Genomic DNA, 23,272 nt, shown 5'->3' on the forward strand with positions numbered 1-23,272 from the left:
TGAGCCGCTTATCCTCACAAGGGTCTCTCCCTTAGAAATAGGGTGAGAAGCTCAGTCATCCAATGGTGGAGTTGCTGCTTGTCTGCATTGAGGTGGCTCAGACATCTGATTAGGATCCCCTTCAGGATGCTTCCCTGGTTAGGTGCTCTGGGCACGTCCACCCAGGATGAGACTCCAGGAGACAACCCAGGACCTGCTCCTTAGATGGCTTGAGAATGCCTTTAAATGTCCCGCCTGTGTGGAGTTTGCATGTTCTCCCCTGTGCCTCTGTGAGTTTTCTCCGGACACTCCAGTTTCCTTCCACATCTCAAACCATGCATTAATTGGGGACTCTAAATTGTCCCCATGTGTGATTATTAGTCTGACAGTTGTCTGTCTCCATATGCCCTGCGATTGGCTGGCAACCAGTTCAGGGTGTATCTGGGCTCCTGCCTGTTGATAGGTGAAATAGGCTCCACCACTCCCATGACCGTCGTAAGGATAAACGGCTCGGAAGATGGATGGATGGTTTTCTGAAGGGTTCCTGAGCCCAAGCGGTGATATGCTCTCCACATTGATGTTGGTTTTTGATGCACTGCCACCTGATAGATCACAGGTCATGGGCATTCAATGTTTGTTTTCGGCTTTGCTGCTTACACACTGAATACTCGAGATTCTCTGAACCTTTTGATTATATTATGGACCACAGATGATGAAATCCCTAAATTCCTTGTAATTGTACATTGAGGAATATTGTCCTGAAACAGTTTGACTATTTTCTTATGCACTTGTTAATAAACAGGTAAACTTCGCCCCATCTTTGTATGTGAATGACAGCAATTGAAAGAAACTACTTTTATACCCAATCATGGCACCCACCTGTTCCCAATTTGGGTATTCCCCTGTGGAATGTTCCAAACAGGTGTAAGATGAGCATTCCTCAACTTTCTTTCTTTTTTTTCCACCTGTCCCAGCTATTTGTGAACGCGTTATTGTCACGAGCAGGGGACAAGGGGGAGAACCCAAATGCAGGACTCCGAAACATGGACATGGTTTATGAGGGTGGTTTAATTCCGGGCAGAGGTCATACACAGGTTAGCAGTCCACACAAGCGACAGCACAAAGAAACGTGGCAAAAAGGCAAAGTCCAAAAATCATGAAACAAGTTCAGATAGCTACAGGGCAACAACTTGGAACATTAACAAAACAAGACTTGACTATGGTGGCACAGGAACGCTGGGACGCGGTAACAAGAAAAATCACTCACAAGAAGCTCGTAGATACACGGAACAAACTGGCAACTAATAACATGAAATATGAGGCCTAAATACATGACATTATTAAAAGTGAGGCGCAGGTGAGGGGCTGCAGCCAGGAGCAGCCGCACACAAGGCAGTAGCATGGCCACGCCTATGACAGTTATAGGCATACAATTCAATTTTTTTTTTTTGCTAAAACAAACTTTATCAATCTAAACATTAAATATCGTGTCTTTGTAGTGTCTTCAATTAAATATTGGTTGAACATGATTTGCAAATCAACTCTATTCTGTATTCATTTGTTTAACACAGCATTGGAATTAGGTTAGCCAAATTGAGTCAAAGTGTTAAAAAAATAAAATAAAAACATTTTGGGAGGACACGTGCAAAGAGTTGTGTAAACAGTTGATCTTTTACAGTATGTACTGTACTCAACCCCCATGAACAAAAGTTGCTGTAAACCTCATGATGATCTGTGAATCTGTAACAGATGCCAATGAAGTTTTGCAGCACCCCAAAAAAAAAGTACAAAGTTCTGCACTTTCTACCACCATCCCAACACTTTTCATCAACCAAAAATAGTAGGGTTTTTTTTTTTTTTTTTTTGGTACTGTTAAGCAGTTAGGTCTACTAGATTGGATGATCTGTATTCCTTTTATGTCGGAACAGGTTTACTGTGGTCACATTAGAAGTTTTAGGATGCTGCTCTGGTTTCTTAGTATTATATTGGATATTAATTGAAAGTCAGTTGATCAGGGAAACAGACCAAAGTTTTCTGGAGGGGAGTGAGAAAAGAAGACAACAAAAGACAAAGCACGAACTGTATACAAGATGAGAAAAGCAAAGTAAGTCCTTAAATGTCTAGAACGACAAATTAGATATATCTAACATTGATTCGATATAAACATTTATAGGACCAGAGTGTGAGTGAGGGGATACCCAAGCTAATCACATATTCCTCTTGATTTGATTCATTTGCCACATTATGTTACCCAATAAGTCATAATAAGTGAGTAGCCCAACACCGAGTGAAAAAGTCCCAGGTCTGTGTGCCTGCGGACACACACAAGTGAATTGACACTGTTTTGCATGCACAATGACTGGCAGAAATGGCCTGTACTTACTGTGCCTGCACTGCAATGGCTGAGGACCCCACCCAGTCAATAGATCAGGCCCAAGAGTTCACCCGAGATTGGAGAGCACTTGGAGACAGACAACAGCCACACTCACAGTCACACCTAGGGACAATTTAGGGTCTCCAATGAATGCATGTTTTGGGGATCTATTAGGAAACCGGAGTGCCCAGAGAAAACCCACGCAGGCACAAGAAGAACATGCAAACTCCCCACATGGGGGGCTGGAATTTGAACCCCGGGCCCCAAAACTGTGACGGCAACACTCTACAGGTGTTCCACCATTCCCCCAACAAATAAAAAAAAGTTTTTACTATATTTCAACATCATTGAAAGTGAAGTCAATTTGCAATTTTGGCATTTCAGGAAGAAGTATGAATTCAGAGACCTTGTGGCACCTCCAGAAATTGTTTGGTGGGGTGGGCGAAGCAAAACTTTGACATTGGTTGGAGAAGTTGGAACCAATCTGTTGACAGGGGGTGTTGGGGTTTGCTCTTTGAAACACTCCGAGGGACACTTTTCTAAAATGCCACCTGTATAACAAACATTGCCAATTTCAGCTCACGATTATGCCACGACAACTCCAATTAGCACAACCTTCACACATTGTTTGGTCATTGGGCTATTCATGAAGCTTTAGCTGACTTGAAAAGAGAAAAATCAAGAGGAAACCTGATAATACTGATGAAGAGGAAATGGATAGGAAAGTAATTTTTGATGAACAAAGTTAGATGTGAAAGGCCCCAGCGCTCCTGTGACCATTGTGAGGAGAAGCGGCTTTGAAAATGGATGGATGGCGGTCTCTTGTGGTCGGTAAAAGAAACCTCTGTTGGTTTTTGAGGCTATTGAAATCCTGAGTAGCTGGTAAATCTGGGAAATCACTAGTTACAATGTGTGATGACCAAAAAAAAATTGTTAGGGTTTGTGATGCAAGGGAGGACCAAATAGCAGAGGCAAGAACAACAAGTAAATGTATTCAGCATTTATTTACAAGCAACAGGCAGAAAAGGAAAGGACGTGTCAACCAGGTAGAGGTAGTTGAATCGTGGGTGCAGAGACTTTGCTCAACAAGGGAATCCATGGGCATATAGATATGAAGGCAAGGAAACAGGTGGCGAGGCCTTCAGCAGGCGAGGAAGCAGGTGGAGAGATTCTGGAAAGTAAAGGAAAGTGCTAATCAGGCTCTTTCTGTTTTGTTTGAAGGACTACACAAACTACATGCCTTCACTGCTAAGGCAGCCGACCAGAGACCTGTGGCTGTAAGGTTGTCGCTGCCTGTCGTGGCGGCAATCCCTTAACCCTTTGGTGCACACTAGCGTTGAGGGATGCCGTCAAGCTGAAGAAGGAATCCTATGAGGCCTTTCTGACCTATGGGATTCCTGAGGCAGCTCATGACTACCGACCGGAAGATATGTTTATTGGTCGCAGAGACAAAACTCTCGACATGGGAGGAGTTTGGCGAATGGCTTTGAGGAAATACTTGTTAAACCGTCTGGCATCTCTGGAAGAGCAAAGTAGTGCACCGTCAACATTATGTATAGTGGCGATGTGGTGTTGGTGACCTCGAGGAGATGTTGTGAGTCGTTGGTGTGAATACTTTGAAGACCTCTTAAATTCCACCAAGACGCTTTCCCCAAGGGGAAGCAGAGTCTGGGGTCTCTGGGGTTCAGGTCTCCGACGTGGTTCAAGAGCTCCTTGGTAACATAGATGAAGTGGATGAGATGCACCCGGAGTCCCTAAAAGCTCTGGATGTTGTAGGGCTGTCTGGGTTGAAAGGCTTCTATAACATTGTGTGGACATCGAGGAAATTGCCTCTGGATTGGCAGACTGGGGGTGTTGGATGGAGGGTGTGTATCAACTACAGATGGACTACACTCTGCATCCTCCCTCGTAAAGTCTATTCAGGGGAACTGCAGAAGAGGATCCATTGGGAAGTCAAATCTTAGATTCAAAAGTTACAGTTGGGTTTTGTCCTGGGCATGGATGAGTGGAACAGCTTTTCATCCTCAGCAGGGTCCTCGAGGGTGCATGTGAACTTTGAGAAGGTGTTCAACTATGTGCTTCAGGAAATTCTGTGGAACTTGGGGAGTATGGCGTACCAAACCCCTTGATGTGGGCTGTTGAGTCCCTGTACGACTGGTGTCAGAGTTTGCTCCACATTGCCAGCAATAAATCAGACTTCTTTCGCGTGAGGGTTGGACTCCCCCATGCTGACCTTTGTCACCATCATTTTCTGAGCCGCTTATCCTGATGAGGTTCGTGGGAGTGCTGGAGCCAATCCCAGCTGTCATCGTGCAAGAGGCAGGGTACACCCTGAACTGGTCACCAGTCAATCGAAGGGCACATAACGACAGACAACAGTCATACTTACAATCACACATGGGGGCAATTAAGAGTGTTCAATTAATTTATGAGATTGATAGGCAGATCGGTGTAGTGTCTGCAGCGATGCTTACTTTTTATCAGTCTATTTTGGTGAAGAAGGAACTAAGCCGAAAGGCAAATCTTTTCATTTTGGTTGATCTATGTTCCTTCCCTCACAGACCGTCACGAGCTGTGGGTTGTGTCTGAAAGAACAAGATCCCGGATACAAGCGGCGGAAATGAGTTTCTTCCACAAGGTGTACCGGGCTCTCCCTAAGAGATTGGCTGAGAACCACAGTCATTCGGGAGAGGTTTATCTGCATTAAAAAGAGCCACTAAGATGGCTCAGGCATTTGTTTAGTGCGCCTCCTGGACATATCCTTGGTGAGGTTTTCCAGGGAAGAGACCGTTGGGATGACCCAGGACACCCAGGAGAGACTATGTCTTTTTGCTTGCCTGTGAATGCCTAGGGATTCTCTTGAAAGAACTGGAGGAACTGGCTGGAGAAAGGGAAGTCTGAGCTTCCCTGCTTAAGCTACCATACCCGTGACCCGACTCTGCAAAAGTTAGCAGATAAGCGGAAGAAAATGGATAGATGAATCGGCGACCCACGATTGGTACCATGCCTTCTGCCAGTTGGAATACGCCTGAGCTCATCTGAATAAAAAGACATGCAATATAGAAAATGGAAGGCTAGACAATTTTCTTTCCTTGAAAACATGCACCACACACAACAATGTGTCATTAAGAGTGATCAGGTCATTTGATATTATATTGTGTAACATTTCAATCGAAAGGTGGAGCTTGTATAACTGATCTCACTGACAGGAAGCAATAGAAGTAGGAAAAAAGACTATTATGGTTAATATAAAATGATCTATTTTTAACCAGTGTACTTCCACAAGCAGTCCGTAACCTCTCATAACATTGAAAGCAACACAAAATCATACAACTTGAATAACCTCAAGTCACTAACATGTTGAAAAGTAATGACTGTTCTTTCCACATTGCTATTCAGCCCAGATATCCTCTTTGAAAGGATTGTTTAAAAAAGAATAATTGATTCCTACTGCGATTGCTTCTTCCTCTTTGGCTGCCTTTTGTATTCTGAATTCATTGTTTAAAGTCCAAGGTTTTTATTAAGTCTATTAAATGTATCCTGTCAAAGTGCAAGTGTTATACCACTATACACTGAACTTCAACACCTCAGCTCTACCCATAATGCACTGTGGGAAAGGTAACACCCATTTTGTTGACAAGTAGGAAATCCAAGGCAGACACTCCCAGCCTGAAGAGAAGTGGAAGCATAACCCAAAGCCACAAGAAAAGATTTTACTTTGGGATTATATTTTCATCCATTTATGCGAGTCCTATTTGAGTTATTATGGTCTTCAAAATGGAACTTTCCTTGGCTGTGTTTTACATGTGAATTTTTTCTCTACCTTTTGGAATTCCAACCAAGGTGAGAGAGCGAGAAATATGACAGAGGGTGGGGGTGGAGCTGCATGTTGGCACTCAATTCTGTTCATATGTTAAACAGAGTGTCACATGTGGCAATTGGAGGGAAAACAACAAGAGGGGAGAGAGAGAGAGAGAGAGAGAGAGAGAGAGAGAGAGAGACGAGGAAGCAATTGGGGGGAGAGAGAGACGGAGGAAGCGAGTGGGGGGGGGAGAGCGAGAGAGAGAGAGAGAGAGAGAGAGAGAGAGGAGAGAGAGAGAGAGAGAGAGAGAGAGAGGAGAGAGAGAGAGAGAGAGAGAGAGGAGAGAGAGAGAGAAGAGAGAGAGAGAGAGAGAGAGAGAGAGAGAGAGAGAAGAGAGAGAGAGAGAGAGAGAGAGAGAGACGTAGAAAGTAAGGGGGGGGCGAGAAAGACAAAGAGAAAAAATACACTGGCCTTTCTCACGTGCAGGAAGACATTCACCCATACAAGCATAGACAAAAGATCATACTCAACAACCTCTCTGGATGTGTGGACTCTCTTATTCCTTCAGGTTTCCATAACGAAAATCCACACATTCCACAGGCAGCTCTGGGGTCAAGATGCCCACCAACTTCACTGTGGTCCCAGTGAATGATGCAGATGGCAACAGGAACAATACAACTGCAAATGGAAGTGACAAACCTCTTGGTCTCAACAACATTTTTAGGGATGAAGATAAAGAAGATAACTCAGATGGATCACAATCAGGTACGAACTGTGAGAGAATATTAATGGCTGGAAATCTTGGCTTGTAGATACACGATCATGTGCTCACAGACACAGGCTCTCATTTCTGTTTTTTTCCATCAACATAGGAGAGGTTGGAGAAAGTTGGATTAAAGATCAGTACATATTTTGAATATGGAAAAGTCAGGGTTAAGGGTTAGGGTTAGGTTAACAAACAACCAACACATGCTGTAGCAGGCAAGCTAGAGACTTGCATGTGTCATTGTTCAACTTGCTTGAACCTGCTAGCCATTAAATATACTAAAATGATTCTCAACTTGTGGGTTGAAGTGCCATTTTGGGTTGTTTGCAGAAAAGTAACAAAAGTTTAACAGCTTGATTCGGAAAGTTAAAATGTCACACTTGCTTTGTCTGGAACCTTCATTTCCTTAAAAGATGACAAACTATGTTGCACTTTCCTCAAATGAAGAGATCCGTACCAAGATATAAAATATTGTACTTGGAATTAGGTTCATCCTCAGTTTCTAAATAAGGTGCACATTAAGGAATTGCATTACTTACTATTGTGATAGCTGTAGCCATTGAACATGTTTACAAAGACTGCACACTTTTGAAAAGTACCGTATTTTTCACACTGTAAGGCGCACGTAAAAGCCTTTAATTTTCTCAAAAGCCGACGGTGCGCCTTATAATCCGGTGTGCTTATATACAGCTCAATATTGAGCCTTTAGTGCAGCTCCATCTAATGGATGCCTAACATAACCCCAGCCTCTACTGTAGCGTCTATTCTATGTATCTTATAATCCGGTGCGCCTTATATATGATTTTTTTTTTTTTTTTTTTATAAATAGGACATTCAATGAACGTGCGCCTTATAAATGCGGTGGGCCTTAGAGTGCACAAAATACGGTAGTACAAATGTCAAATCAAAACAGGTTGCTTGTATCAACATATTGTAGCCCCTGCGGCAATCGCCCACCGTAAGTTTCGGGGGCACCACGCACAAAAGGGCGTGGCTTCAGTTCTCAGTCATAAGTTAGCATGTCTTCTGATAAGAATATTCTCGCCCAGAAGAAGGTGGATCAGAATTTCCTTAAACCCATCATGAAGTCATTTTCCATGGCCTCACTGAATTCCTCTCATGCCTGGGATTTTGCCTCAGCGACTACCAAACCTGCATTCGACCTGGCCAGCCGGTACCCATCCACCGCTTTGGAAGTCCCAGTGGTCAAAAAGGTCAGAGAGGACTCCTTCATCTTGATGGCCTCCCTCACTGTTGGTGTTCACAATGTGTTTGGGGGTTGCCACCACGACAGGCACCAACCACCTTACAGCCACAGCTATAGATTGCTGCCTAAGCAATGGAGGTGCAAAAGATCGTCCACTTGGAGTTAATATCCCTTGCCTTCCCCAGAACATGAGCAAAGTTCTTTTGAAACTCCTGACAGGGAAATCTTGTAGCCGTTCGCAACAGACACCCACAATATGTTTGGGCCTGCCACGTCGGACTGGCATCTTGCCCTACCATCGAAGCCAACTCACCACTAGGTGGTGGTCAGTTGACAGTTCCGCCGCTCTCTTCACTGGAGTCTCCAAGAAATCTGGCCACGACTCCGATGACATGACCACAAAGTCTATCATCGCACTGCAACCTTGGATGTCCTGGTGTCAAGTCCATGTGGACACCCTTATGCCTGAACATGGTGTTCGTTATGGACAGAAGTTCTGGAAAAGAATATCACTCGGGTTCTGATTTTGGTGCCATGCTTCCCAATCACGCCTTTCCAGGTTGCACTATCATTGACCACGTGACCATTTAAGTCCCACAGAAGAACAATGAAGTCCTCAGAAGGAACGCTCTCCAGCACTCCCTCCAAGGACTTCAAAAAGGGTGGGTACTCTGAACTGCTGTTTAATGCATAGGCACAAACAACAGTCAGGACCTGTTTCCCCACCCAAGGTGGAGGGAGGTTATTCTCTCATCCACAGGGGTGAACCCCAACGTATAGGCACTGAGCCGGGGAGCAATAAGTATACCTAAACCTGCTCTGCGGCTCTCACCATGGGCAACTCAGAGTGGAACGGAGTCCAATCCCACTCAAGAGGACTGATGCCAGAGCCCAAGCGGTGTGTAGATGTGAGTCAGACTATATCTAGTCAGAACTTCTCGACCTCACACACCAGCTTGGACTCTGGCATTTCCATGTCCCAAGAGCCAGTTTTTATATACAGTATATAGTAGTCGATGACTGGAATATGGTTACTGTGCACAACCCATTTAGAGTAAATATCTAATCACATTCATAGTGCTTATGAGATAGTTTTGTTTCTCTTTCCTTTTGTTTAAATACTCTGTACAAAAATAAACTAGAAGTTTGATGTACTGTATATTAAAATCTACCTATGGGGGAGCTCTTACATCCATCTATTTTATGAGCTGCTTATCCTCAAGAGCGTCACAGCTTACAGGAGTGCTCTAGTGCATATTCTAGCTATCATCACATGAAAGGCAGACTACACCCTGAACTGGTCGCCAGTCAGTCCCAGGGCAGATAAACACCATCACTGAGCAGGAATCAGTTCCACGCTGCCTGCATCAAAGTCGGGGTTGTGCACCACTACACCACCACTAAGTCTCGCTATCTTACACGTTTTATTTAGACCTTAAAAAGCAGCAAATATATTGGCTAGAAGCTAGATAAGATGAGCTATTCATCCATTTATCTTGGATAGTGCTTATCTTCATTCGGGTCGCAGGGTTGCTGGAGCCTTTCCCAGCTATCTCTTGGTGAGCTGATTTGGTCACCAGCCAATCACAGAGCACATTATAACAAAGAACCACTCACATTCACACCTAGAGGCAATTTAAAGTCTTCAAATAACCTACCATGCATAATTATTTGAATGGTAGGAAGAAACCGGATGTACCCGGAGAAAGCCCAAATTTGAACCTGGGTCCTCAGAACTATGAACTTGAATAAATATTGAGATTGAATTGAGTTGTGATATTCTAATTATATGTGTTTTGGGCTTATGTTTTTTTTTTCCCTTAACCAACATGTGGTCAGATTTCCTTGCATCATTTGATTTGATGCAAGGCTGCTTAATTGATGTAAATCACCACAATCATGAGTGCCATTGTGTCAAAAATATAGTACGATACACATTTAAAACCAAAACAACCCAAACTGTCAGATGAATGCTGACAGGTGCATTAGTCACCTGTAGCCCTCATGACCTTATGATAAGCACATTTAGCACAACAGTGAACAGAAGAACTGAAACTCATAATGCTGATTAGACAGGATGTCATAACTATGTATAAACAACAATATATCTGCATTTTCTAGTAGTTTTTCCAGCTTCTTGCAAGGTTATTCCATTCCATTACATTACAATGTACATGCAGCACTTTGCAATAGTCTTAGACTGCCTCAAGCTTAGATTTTTTTTTTCCTTCTTCTTTTTTTAATTTTAATAAACCTGTCCTGTTCAGCTACATGGCCTTACAGAATGATATACAGTATCTGTATGCCATGTGCTGGAACAGTTTTGGTGTGCAGCAGGAAAGTTTGGAATCCTCCCACAGTCCATTTATTTATAAATTTATTACGATGTTATTGAAAATGCAGCCGGACAGAAAACAGTTACAAAGGAGGAGAGAGAGAGTGAGAGAGAGCGAGAGAGAGAGAGAGAAAACAAGGGCACTAGGGGTGAGAACTCACAGCAAGACAAGAGTGAGATCGTCAACATATGTGAACAGAATATGACAACATTCTTTTGTAGATGGGGGAGGCACACGGTGAGGATATGCAGTAACTAACCAAGCGAACAAGATAAGAGATGACAAAAAAAAGGGTAGGACAGGATTTGGGAAAATGAGCAAGGCATTTTTATTGATGAGTAATGTGTTGCAGTGGGATTTTTTTCACCCAAACACCTGTAAGAACCTGTTGGTTATGCTGGAATAACGTGTAGTATTAATTGTGATCTCAGCACAAATAATTAAAGTCTATAGTGTCTGCCTCTTATTTGTGAATGAACAGAATATCACATTCATGTTAGTCGAGCCATGCATGGATTTTCTAAGCCTTTTTTAATTTCATTGTTTTAAATAATTTCTTTGTCATTTTAATGGTTCTTTTCACAGCAGTCATTGTGGCACAATAAAAATGTAAATAGTTGAACATGCAAAAGTTACAAAACTGACATCTGGAAACTTTGTAAGCAATTGGAAAACAAAAGGCGTAAGCTTTTGATACAATTGACCTTTCATTGGTAAAGGAAATTCAATTACAGTGTATTCCATTCTACAATAGAACCTGCCCTGATTAAATCATTATGAAATATAGTTTAAGAAACATTTTAACACTCTTAGCTGTCATACAAATGTAAGACAAAAAAAAGCTAACTACTGTATGAAATGAGTAAAAGAAAAATAAAACTAGGATTAAAATTACTCTGTGAATATGAAGTTGAATATTTTCCACCACTCAACAATGGTCAAAAAACAACATTATACCAAAGAACTTTTAGACATCTCACACCAGCTTGGGCTCCTTCCCTGCCAGAGAGGTGACATTCCACATCCCTAGACCTAGCTTCTGTAACCGCGGATCGGATCGCCAAGGCCCCTGCCTTTGGCCACCATCCAGCTTGCACTCAACCCAAACCCTATGGCACCTCCCACAGGTGGTATTCATTAGTATTCAAAGTATTCACAAAAATCAATGTATGTTACTGTCTTTTAGATGTTGTCCATTGTACTGAATTTCGTATCAAAGTCCCCAAAATGAGTCCAAACACCTTTTTTTGGTTTTGTTTTGTTTTTTACTCCCTGGTTTGCTCCTGAAAAAAGTGTTTACTGGTAATGTGTATGTAGAGTGCTGGTGTATCAATAATGAGCTCTCTTAACACAGAAATGAATTGGGTTTTGTTTCTTTTAAAAATCAAATCCATTCTTCTTTTACTCTAGCTCAACATTTAAATAACCCTTAAACAGATGTTCCTAAATCATGTTGTGCTTCTCATTCAGAGAAATTGTGCTGAAATGGACAAAAGAGTTGGATACGTCTTTCGGTCGTCACATAGCTCAGTACCCCTAAATCTCCCATTGTAGAATTGCGGCTTTTGTACACAATTCATAACCTTGAAAGGATCATACGTCAAGGACCCCTGACCCGTTGTACCAGTCAAATGTTTGGACACACCTTCTCCTTCAATGCAGTACCACGAAAACATGTCCAAATACTGACTGGCGCTGTTTGTCCCGTTGGGAATGTTGACGTAACCCTACAGGGTCATGGATGACACCAGAGAAGTCTGAGTGTATGGCTCCAACAAATACTGTCATAAGGAAACAAATATTAAGTACTCTTAAAATAATCACATTTAATACCACACTTTGTGATTAAAAAACACAAATATACATACAGTGTGTGTGTGTGTGTGTGTGAGTGTATATATCCATCCATCCATTTCCTTAGCCGCTTCTCCTCACAAGGGTCGCGGGGAGTGCTGGAGCCTATCCCAGCTGTCAACGGGCTGGAGGCGAGGTACACCCTGAACTGGTTGCCAGCCAATCGCAGGGCACATGGAGACAAACAGCCACACTCACAATCACACCGAGAGGCAATTTAGAGTGTCCAAATAATGTTGCATGTTTTTGGGATGTGGAAGGAAACCGGAGTGCCCGGAGAAAACGCAGGCACGGGGAGGACATGCAGACTCCACACAGGTGGGTCTGGGTTTGAATCCGGGACCTCAGAACTGTGAGGCCAACCTGCCACTGTATGTATGCGTGTATATTTATATATATATATATATATATAAATTTAAAAAAAATTGTCAAGGATCAACAACAAGTGGGAAGGGGACAAAATTTATAGGATATTTATATATTATTTTTTAACAAATAAAAACCTGCAAAGTGGGGCGTGCAATATTCTTCAGCCCCCTTACATTATTATTTTGTATCGGCACCTTTTGCTGCAATTACAGCTGCAAGTCATTTGGGGTGTGTCTCTATCATTTTTGCACATCGAGAGACTGAAATTCTTGCCCATTCATCCTTCCAAAACAGCTCAAGCTCAGTGAGGTTAGATGCAGCGCATTTGTGAACTGCAGTCTTCAGCTCTGGCCACATATTCTCGATTGGATTCAGGTCTGGACTTTGACTTGGCCATTCTAACACTGGATCATTGACTTGTTGGAAGATATATCTCCGTCACAGTCTCAGGTCTTTTGCAGACTCCAAGAGGTTTTCTTTCAGAATGGTCCTGTATTTCTCTCCATTCATCTTCCCATCAATTTTAACCATCTTCCCAGTCCCTGCTGAAGAAAAGCAGGCCCAAATCATGAGGCTGCCACCACCATGTTGGACAGTGGGGTTGGTGTGTTCAAGGCAATGAGCTGTGTTGCTTTTATGCCAAGCATATCGTTTTGCATTGTGGGTTTGGCTTCATCTGACTAGAGCACCTTCTTCCACATGTTTGGTGTGTCTCCCAGGTGGCTTATGGCAAACTTTAAACAAGACTTTTTATGAAATGCCTTTCTTCTTGCCACTCTTCCATAAAAGCCAGATTTGTGCAGTGTGCGACTGATTTTTGTCCTATGGACTGACTCTCCCACCTCACCTCTAGATCTCTGCAGTTCATGCAGAGTGATCATGGGCCCCTTGGCTGAATCTCTGATCAGTTTTCTCCTTGCTCGAGATGAAAGTTTAGACGGACAGCCAGGTCTTGGTAGATTTGCAGTGGTCTGATACTCCTTCTGATTCCATGTGATTGCTTGCACAGTGGTCCTTCAGATGTTTAAAGCTTGGGAAATCATTATGTATAAAAATCCGCTTTAAAGTTTTCCATCACAGTATCTTAGAACTGCCTGGTGTGTTCATTGGTCTTCATGATGCTTTTTGCACTTTAATCGGATCCCTGAGACTATCACACTGCAGGCGCATTTATACGGAGACTTGATTACACACAGGTCGATTCTATTTATCATCAGTCAACATACGATCATTCAAAGATCCTCACTGAACTTCTAGAGTGAATTTGCTGTACTGAAAGTAAAGGGGCCGAATAATATTGGACACCCCACTTTTCAGGTTTTTATTTGTTAAAAAAAAGTTTAAAATATCCAAATCAATTTTGTTTCACTACACAATTGTCTCCCACTTGTTGTTGATTCTTGACAAAAATGTTTTATTTCATATCTTTATGTTTGAAGCCTGAAATGTGGCAAAAGGCTGAGAAGTTCAAGGGAGCCGCTTTCACAAGGCATTGTATATATATATATAGACACACACACACAAATTATTGTTTTTGTAAATACACACAATTGAGAAAAGTGAACTCTGACAATGGAATGGCCCAAAACAATATCCAATGCAAGAGTTGTACCATAAATTGTGGCATCACAAAAAGATTTGACTTTGAAGTGATACTACCAAAGAGGTATTACTGGTCTCAGGGGCATGGTTTTGCCACTGCTGTGTGCGTGCCTGGTAATGGCTCTTCACCTGCGCTTCATTGATACTAAATATGCCATGTATTTAAGCCTCATGTGTGGCGTGAACTCATTGCCAGTTTGTTGTATGAGTCTTGCATGAGTATACAAGCTTCTTGTCGGCGTGTTTATCTTGATACCACGTTTTGGTGTTCCTGTGCCACCACAGCCAAGTGTAATCAAGTCTTGTTTTTCTGTTTTCACCTTGCTTTTTCGGTTATCTATTTTAGGAGCAAGAGTCAAAATGTGTACTAAACTACATAAAGAATACAGTAATGCTTCATTCATTTGCTACTTTTCAAGTACACTACTTCCTTGAGATACAAGAGTTGTCACTCAGCCAATTTTTTGTCTTGAGATATGAGCAAAAATTTGAGTTATGAATATGCTTCAGACCCCCAAATTTAGACGGTGGCGGCCAGCCTCTTCAAATCAGGCCACCATCAAGTCACATTGGATTCAGTGCAGTGTAAGTACAATGGCAGTAACACACCCCCATTAAGATGGTTTGTCAAACTCCAGTAGAACCCACAGTAAAAGAGCAAGGAAGAATTATGGTATTGGATGTTTAATGCTCACATTGACCATTATTACTGTCTTTTTATACAAACTAATACAGTACTCTTATAACAAGAATGGTCATGGAACAAATCCAATTTAGATCTGAAGGCACCACTGTATTTTTTTTTATCTGTTCATACTGTAGTGTCAGTAATTTGCGTCTGTGGTGTAACACGAGTGTTGCTTATGAATACTTCTAGGAGATGACGTTCAAAGGGAGTCACATCCATTCATTGGCTCAGACCATGACATAGAACAGTATGATGGCAAGAATATGGCCTTGTTTGAGGTAAGACAAACTTGTTCTCTCATTTTGTCAGTCAAATAAGTGTTGCAAATTCTTACATGACTTCTGGCAAAAGATGACTTTGTAAATCTTGTGTTGTAAGTTAAACCACAGGCATGCACAAGAATTCAGAGCTGTAAAGAATAAATGTCCAGTGTTTTTTTGTAGAGATGGCGGTCTGCTTCCTGCTTCGATCAAGGTCTGCGCTTAGGGCCACTGACACGCTAACCCATAGCTGAAGGTGCACCGTTTGTGCACCCCATCATCTAGATATCACTTGCACTGTTTGTCTGATACACCGGTCGAATTAAGCATTTAACACATCATTTTCTCACTAGATGTAGTTCCAATGTGCTATTGACGAGAAAATTTCACCAGATGTTGGGCACAACCTAAATAATCCATCCATACAAATAAATTACAACAAATAAGATCACAAAATAGATTGTGTGTAATAATGTGAAATGAAACAGGGAAAAGTATTGAACACGTCAACTAGTATTTTTTCAATACTGCACTTTGTAGAAAAGTCTCTGTTTACAATGAGGAGACACATTCCGTCAGGAGAAATTAGTCACATGATTTTGGCTCATTTCTCCGCACTAGCATGCCATGGCTTGTATTATGGACCTTGAGTTTCATTTCTTTCCATCTACCTTTTTTCTTTGAAACTAATTGAGAGTTTCCTTGGCAGTATGTTTTGGATCATTATTCTACAGATATGCCTACCCTTGTTTCATTTTCATCATCCTCATAGATGGTTGCAGATTTTTGTCGAGAAAGTCTTAGTAAATTTGTCTATTCATCCTTCCTTCAATAATTTGGAGTTCATCAGTACCAATTGCTTGAAAGCAGCCCCACACCATCATCTTCCTACATCCAAACTTCACTGTTGGATGGTGTTTTCATCATAATGCGCAGTGCCATTTCTCCTCCAAACGTGTTGTGCGTTATGGTTTCCAAGCATTCTTCATTTAGAGCAGTTAGAATGCGTCAACCACCCACATTATGTTAAGCTTACACAGAGTGCCCTTACCCATTCGTGGTTGCTGTTATAGACCAGTGCAATGGCAATTGTGCAAATTTAGACACAAATCACAAAAATTAATTTTCAGGTTCTTTTAGGGGTCATATTCAATACAACACAATAAAACAATTAATGGTAATGATAGTGTTATTATGCTTCCACCAAGTCTGATGTAGGTTCCATGTATATGAAACAAAGAAGGGAAAGAACAGGAAAATGGGTTCTAATATGTTTTTTTATTCTACTGTCCTTTAAAGGAAGAAATGGACAGCCACCCTATGGTGTCGTCTCTTCTAAACAAGCTAGCAAACTACACTAACCTGACCCAAGGCGTTCGGGAACACGAGGAGGCTGAAGATGGCGTCAGAAGGATTGCCATCACGGTATGGGCTTTTAATACAAACACTTCATTTGGTAAATGTTACCTCTTGAGTTGGGTTTGACAGTTTAATGAACGGATAATGGAAATTAAAAAACAACCACCGGGCCTGTTACTCAAAACACCTTTTAGTTTCTGTACGTTTTTTTTCCTCTGTAAATTGGGTTTGTCACTCTACATAACATTCAAAAACTTGCTTTGAAGATTTTATCTGTCAGTTACAGCCCTTGTTTGTATTTGATAGTATCATGTCTGTCTCCGAAGCGGCGTGCACCTGCGTCTCCGATGTGGCGCGCACCTCCGTCTCGTCGTAGTGATTACAGTCCATGTATACATTGCCACCCGTGCAGTCTGATCCTTGCCAGATCGTTGTACTACTATGTCACCTTCTCAACCCTTTGTCTATGTCCTTGCTACTCTGTGTACCGAACCCTGCCTTGTTAACGACCTTGCCTTCTCGCCTGCTTATTTTGGTACTTCTGCGTCTTTGGACTGCCTGCCTGTGTTTCGACCTTGGACGGAATAGAGACGCTTCCCGAACTGTACCTGCTCTTGTGAGTTGTGCATTTTGGGTTCAGCCTCATTGCTAGCAATCAAGACAGCCATGTCGGATTGGAGACATTGGGTAGGGGGTACGCAGATCCCGTTCTTGGTATTAACAAACCACAAAAATTTTGAAATATACTAGGTCAGTCAAAAAGCTTAACGCCAGGCAAGCCAGGTTGGCACTCTTTACACGGTTTCGCTTTGTGATGACTTATCGGCCGGGGACAAAGAACGGGAAACCTGATGCGCCTTCCGAACATACTCCTGCCCTCCCCGACGCTTGTTTCATCTCATTCTTCACCTGGGAAATTGAAACCCAAGTCAAAGACAAACTGAAGGACTCTCTCAGTCCTGAAGGTTGCCCCAATGATAGGCTATATGTTGTTCCCCCGCTAAGGGGGAAGAGGAATTGAATGGGCCCACACCAATCACACTGTCTGGGTGGCGCACTGTCACCCGGGCATGGCCAAAACACAGCCTGTAATGGAGCAACAATTCTGGTGGCCAAATATTAAAAAAAATAATAATAATCAAAAAAAAAAAAAAAAAACACATCAGGGAGTAAGTCAACGCGTGTCCAGTTTGCGCAGCAAACAAACCCTCCTGGCAACGCCCCTGAGGGGAGTTACGCTCTCTGCCCGTTCCTCAACATCCATGGTCACTCATCTCTCTGGACTTCATGACCGGGCTTCTGCCTTCGCGAGGTCACACCGCTGTCCTTTCAGTGGTGGACCGCTTCTCCAAAATGCTTAATTTCATTCCAGTACCTAAAGTCCCCTCTGCAAAGCAGACAGCCGAGCTAATGCTGAGCAACATATTCAGGTTTCATGGCTTGCCCACCAACGTGGTGTCCAACAGGGGCCCCCAATTCGTCTCCCGTTTCTGAATGTAATTTTATTCACTCATAGGGACCACCATGAGTCTTTCCTCAGGGCATCATCCAGAATCCAATGGCCAGACAGAAGATGTAAACCAGGACTTAGAAATATGGCTCCAATGCCTGGCTTCTCACGACCCAAGCTCATGAAGTCAACAGTTAAGTTAGGTCGAATACTCTCATAACTCCCATCCCTCTGCATCCACCATGACATGGACGGCTTCCCACCCTCTCTTTTCCCATCTGTAGACTCCGACTCATCTGTGCCAACAGCTTTTGCCGTGATGAGACCCTGTAGACGGACCTGAGAGTGAGCCTGTAAGATGCTTCTGTGGAAGGGACTCTCCTATAAGGCCACTGTAAGAGGGTGATGGTACCGGATTACAAAGTGGATCAGCGTGTCTGGCTGTCAGCGAAGGGCCTCCCATTCCGGGTGGAATCACGGAAGCTTGTTCCCAGGTTCGTTGGCCCGTTCCCAATTGCGAAGGTGATCAACCCGGTCTCCATGAAATTAAAACTCCCGAAATTGATGCATATCCATCCGGCTTTTCACGTCAGCCTGCTCAAAGCAGCTTGAGTCCCCTCCTCCCTCCCGCATTGTAAACGGGGGTCCTGTCTACGCTGTACGTAGACTCCTGTCGTTATGCCGTCAGGGGAGGGGAGTGCAGTACCTGGTGGTCTGGGAAGGCTCGTCGTGGATCCCTTCCCGGTTCGTGGTCAAACCCTCCCTCATTAGCGACCTCCATGCATCGCATCCTGAGGCTCCTGGGCTGTCCAGGGCTGGCTGTTTGGGGGGGTGGGGGTACTGTCATGGGTGTGTCTGTCCCCGATATGGCCCGCACCTGCATCTCATCGTAGTGATTACAGTCCATGTATATATTGCCACACATGTGGTCTGGTTCTTGCGAGATCATTGTACTACTATGTCACGTTCCCGCAACCCTTTGTCTATGTCCTTGCGACTCTGTGTACTGAACCCTCTCTTGTTAACGACCCTGCCTTCTTGCCTACTGATTTTGGTAGTGCTGCTTCTTTGGACTTCTCGCCTGTGTTTCGACCTTGGACTGAATAAAGATGCTTCCCGAACTGTACTTGGTCTCGTGAGTTGTGGATTTTGGATTCAGCTTCGTGTTCTGGTCATGACAACTTTGTCAGAAAAGAACAGCGCCACATATTGTACATTATTTTAAAAAGAAAAGGTCCAAAAAGTTTTGGGAGCAGGGTGGAGACACTCGAAAATTAGATATTTTTCAGTGAACTTCAACAAATTACTTTGCACAGGAAAATTCTCTTTTCCTTTTTAATCTAACAGCGCCACTTTATTCAGTTTCATATCTTTTTATTCAGTAAACTATATGTACCATGACTAAGTGCAGGTTGAGGGTCATAGAGGATTAGTGGAAATCAACCTTTGTGTTGTGTAGATGACTGTCCAATACCAGTCTCATCTTTAGCTCATAAAATCACCTATTAGGAAATGTATCCTTCCAATGGAAGGTATAACATAAGAGTGTGACGTGTTTAATTACATTTTCATGAACAACCTCTGTGACGATTATATGAAGTGGCTGAAAAAAAAAAAAAAAAAAGACCATAGAACTATGAAGAGCTGCTTTGTTAAGCGGCCTAGCTGATGTCTTCCTAAATCCCGCCTCCCAAATGATAGCATTGCTCTTTTTTTGGTAGTCTTGAGAACTTGGGCTTGATAATCAAAAACAAGACAGTGCAATGCAGTGCAGCGCAAGCTGACCCAAGGGAAGGACGTAAACAAAGAGATCAACCACAAAACAGGAGATGTGGGACATTTGGATGTCTACATCAAGGCCCTTTCAGCATGTTGACAAGCAACTGAAAGCCATGGAGAAAGTGCAGAACAGCATTATGACTACTCAAAAAATGGTATGTACATATCGGTTTTGGCTTGGCTTTATACTGAGTTACACAATGCTTCTGCAGGGTCAGGTAAAGGGACATTTTTGTAGAGCAATTTAAAAAAAATGGGCAGTTTTAAAAAGCTTACCCCAATGTCCCTCCATTTATTTGAGTTGTATCATGTTGCAATGTAAAAATTGGAAATGACTGAGAATACATTTCATAAATACCAATATATGATGATTGTCGTTATACAAAAAAATTGCACTGTCATTGCTAGATTCCTAGTAACCTTTTATTGCTCAGTAATTGTTCTCGCAATGTCTGTGTGTCAAATGTTTTCTCAGTCAATTGAGTCATCATACTAGAGCAGCTTTAACTATTGGAGACAAATTCCTTCTGCGTAGTTGACATATTTGGCAAAACAAAGATGATGCTGATCATATTCATTAATGATCAGAGATTAGTTTTAGTGGTTCAATGCTTGTCAGAATGAAAAAAAAAAAAGTAGAGTTCAGTTTGCTTTTAATAGGGTAAAACAAATGAGTAAACTGAAAATGGGTCAACAATAATGTAGATCTTTATCATTTGTTAATTTTCTTGCTGCCATCATGATGCAGCAATGAACACCAGTGAGATGAAGTCATGACCTAATCTCCCTTGTGTTTCACAGTTGAAGCTCTATTCTATCCACCAATTTTCAAAGATTATTTGGCTCATCAGTTCATAAATCATGTCCCAAATCATTTTGGGTTCACCTTTGTGCAAAGTCGATCTTGGTTTTTATCTTTTATCGTTGCATTGTTTGTTTTTTTTTTTTTTTTTTTTAATTTTCAGTACATGACCTTCATTAAGACCTCCGGGGGTGGTTGTTAATTCACTTGCACAAGTTTTTTTTTTTCCTTTTCCCCTTTCAAAGCATTTGTGATTTCGGGGTTGCTGTTTTGCCCCATGCGCATTCAATGACAGTCACGAAGTACAGATTTCTTTCTTATTCCTAACATTCCAAATAATTGTGTTGGATATGCCCAATGCTTATGCAAGTCGCTAATTTAATTAAATCCATTTTCTCTCAGCTTCACAACTGCTTGATTTTGCCCAGAGTTTGTTCTTGCTGTTGTATACAACTAACTAGAATAAAGTTCTCTTCATGGGAAGAACACAAATCTAAAACTGAAAGTAGAGATTCAGTGTTGTTCATAGTTTGAATAATCAATTTCATGGAGAGCACCTGAGCAACAAGATACTCTATCAGTCACATTTTCTAATAGATTTGTTCACATGACAAATAGGTGACTTCAAGCAAAGTATCTTCTTGTTTGTACAAGCCCACAGTTTGCAAAGAAGGATGGCATCCCCTAATCAAAACCTTCCTGTCGGGATAAATTCAAAACCCTATTTGGGGAAAACAAACCTTGAGAAGGGACCCCAAATAAGAATTCTTCCCATATGTCATGTCATTGTCCAAGCCGCTTATCCTCACAATGGTTGTGGGAAAGCAGGAGCCTATCCCAGCTAGCATCTGGCAAAAGGCGTACTACACCCTGAACTGGTTCTTCCAATATGTTCTGATAAAATAGAGACAATAATTCCTCAGAGGGGTTAGGTTCTGGAGCACCCCCTGAAAAAGGTGAAAGCTATGAAGTCCCTCACATATTTCTGGGAGATTATTCATACGCGTTTTAAGATGTATGACCCCTCCCACACGGTTGTGTTCACTGCTACCATACTCTTATAAACACATTTTAAACTCTTCAACCTATTGTAATGCACGGTAGTATTACACATTATGTACATTTTATTCCTTGTAATGTGTTTTTTCTCCCCCCCCCCCACGCTTTGTATATAGTATAGGACATTCATCATATGGCGAATATGGAACAAAAATGTGGAGTTCATAAAACTGCAAAATAAACAATATTTACCAGTTTGTCTCTTGTTTCTCAAGGTCCCCCAAATGGGAACATTTATTGGGGTGTATCTACCCTGCCTGCAAAACATTCTGGGAGTCATCCTTTTTTTGCGTCTCACCTGGATTGTCGGAACAGCAGGAATCCTCGGATCCTTCGCCATTGTGTCCATGTGCTGCATTTGTGTGAGTAATTGAAAACCTCAAACAGATGAAAGTATTTAATTGGTAGAAAAAGTGTTTAGAAATAAAATGATACAATACTTTCACTGATTTCCAATCTCTGAGCCTGAGCTTTGAGGGGGGGGGATAAAAACAAAAATTTACTTCAGTAAGTATGTCACTAGCAAATTCGACAGAGGGATAATTGTTTCCCCACCACTCATGTGATGTGGACAATCTGCACTCCACAAACCACACACCAGCGATTATCTACTCAGATGCTTTTAGCCATACGATGGGATAAAAAAAACACGTCAATGCATTGCTTTGAATTTATTGGTATGGATCTTTGAGTCAGCTGTTACATCCTTTTTTTTTTATGTAAACAAAGCCCACTACAGAATCAAATCATTCTAAAATGTGGTGATAATGAAAGGATAGCTGTTTTGACCTGCTTTGAAGAGCTTCTCTGAGGAAGAAGTAATCAAAAGATTTGTAGTCCACCTTGTCAAAAGAGTCACACTCCCATCACAACAAATGGTATTATTGTTCACTGGATTATGCATAAATGATCAAACTAACAAGTATAAGTGCAAGACATTTCAATACTTCAGGAACTACAGCTCTGCCGCCATTTTTTTTTATGTGCATACTTTTGCAGTACAACCATATGAAACAAAAATAGTACCTTGGACAAATAAAATAACTGCATCTGGATGGTACAGCAGCTGAATGGTTTCCACATCTGCCTCTAAGGTCCATCCATTCATCCATTGAACAGCTTTATCCTGGTTAGGTTCACGGCTCCCTGGAGCCTATCCTCGCTGATTGAAGCAAAAGGCAGACGACATTTTATGGTCGCGGTTAGTGAAGGGCAAGGAAGGCATGGTAAGATTTGGAGGACCCAAATGCAGGGAAGCAAGCTAGCGGTACAAAAAGCTTTAGGTCCAATAACAACTTAAAGTATATACCAAAAATACTCAGTGACAAAGTATGACTCAAACCTATACTAGAAACTTGACATGACTTTCAAAAACACAATGAACACCCAATCACCCAGGAAAAAGGAAAGTAGACCAACAAGAACTGAAAGAAAATGAGTTACATACACAAAGACCAACGAGACAACGGAAAACACCTGGACAGGAGAGGAGTGGCTGGAGGGAGCTAGTTGGTCAACACAAGGGAGGAGGGCAAACACCAACAGGTGGACACCACCGACAAAATCAGCACACAAGACATGCAACT

General features: G+C 42.1%; 1 protein-coding gene and 1 long non-coding RNA gene across 2 annotated transcripts in view; one reads left to right on the forward strand and one right to left on the reverse strand.

Annotated features, from left to right (window-relative positions):
* Nucleotides 1-23,272, forward strand: part of LOC133511458 (solute carrier family 12 member 7-like) — a 76,357-nt gene that overhangs the window by 26,725 nt on the left and 26,360 nt on the right. The window contains exons 3-6 of the mRNA XM_061840394.1: nt 6,756-6,920; nt 15,167-15,255; nt 16,537-16,662; nt 21,902-22,048. Coding sequence (XP_061696378.1) covers nt 6,756-6,920; nt 15,167-15,255; nt 16,537-16,662; nt 21,902-22,048 — 527 coding nt within the window. The remainder of the gene's footprint in view (nt 1-6,755; nt 6,921-15,166; nt 15,256-16,536; nt 16,663-21,901; nt 22,049-23,272) is intronic.
* Nucleotides 3,339-23,116, reverse strand: LOC133511460 (uncharacterized). Its single transcript, XR_009797911.1, has 4 exons — nt 22,713-23,116; nt 21,985-22,064; nt 6,690-6,833; nt 3,339-3,524 (listed from the first exon to the last, which is right to left on the reverse strand). It is a non-coding gene; the product is annotated as an uncharacterized LOC133511460 (long non-coding RNA).

Source organism: Syngnathoides biaculeatus, chromosome 13, assembly GCF_019802595.1.
Source record: "Syngnathoides biaculeatus isolate LvHL_M chromosome 13, ASM1980259v1, whole genome shotgun sequence".
In the NCBI taxonomy this organism is placed as follows: domain Eukaryota; kingdom Metazoa; phylum Chordata; class Actinopteri; order Syngnathiformes; family Syngnathidae; genus Syngnathoides; species Syngnathoides biaculeatus.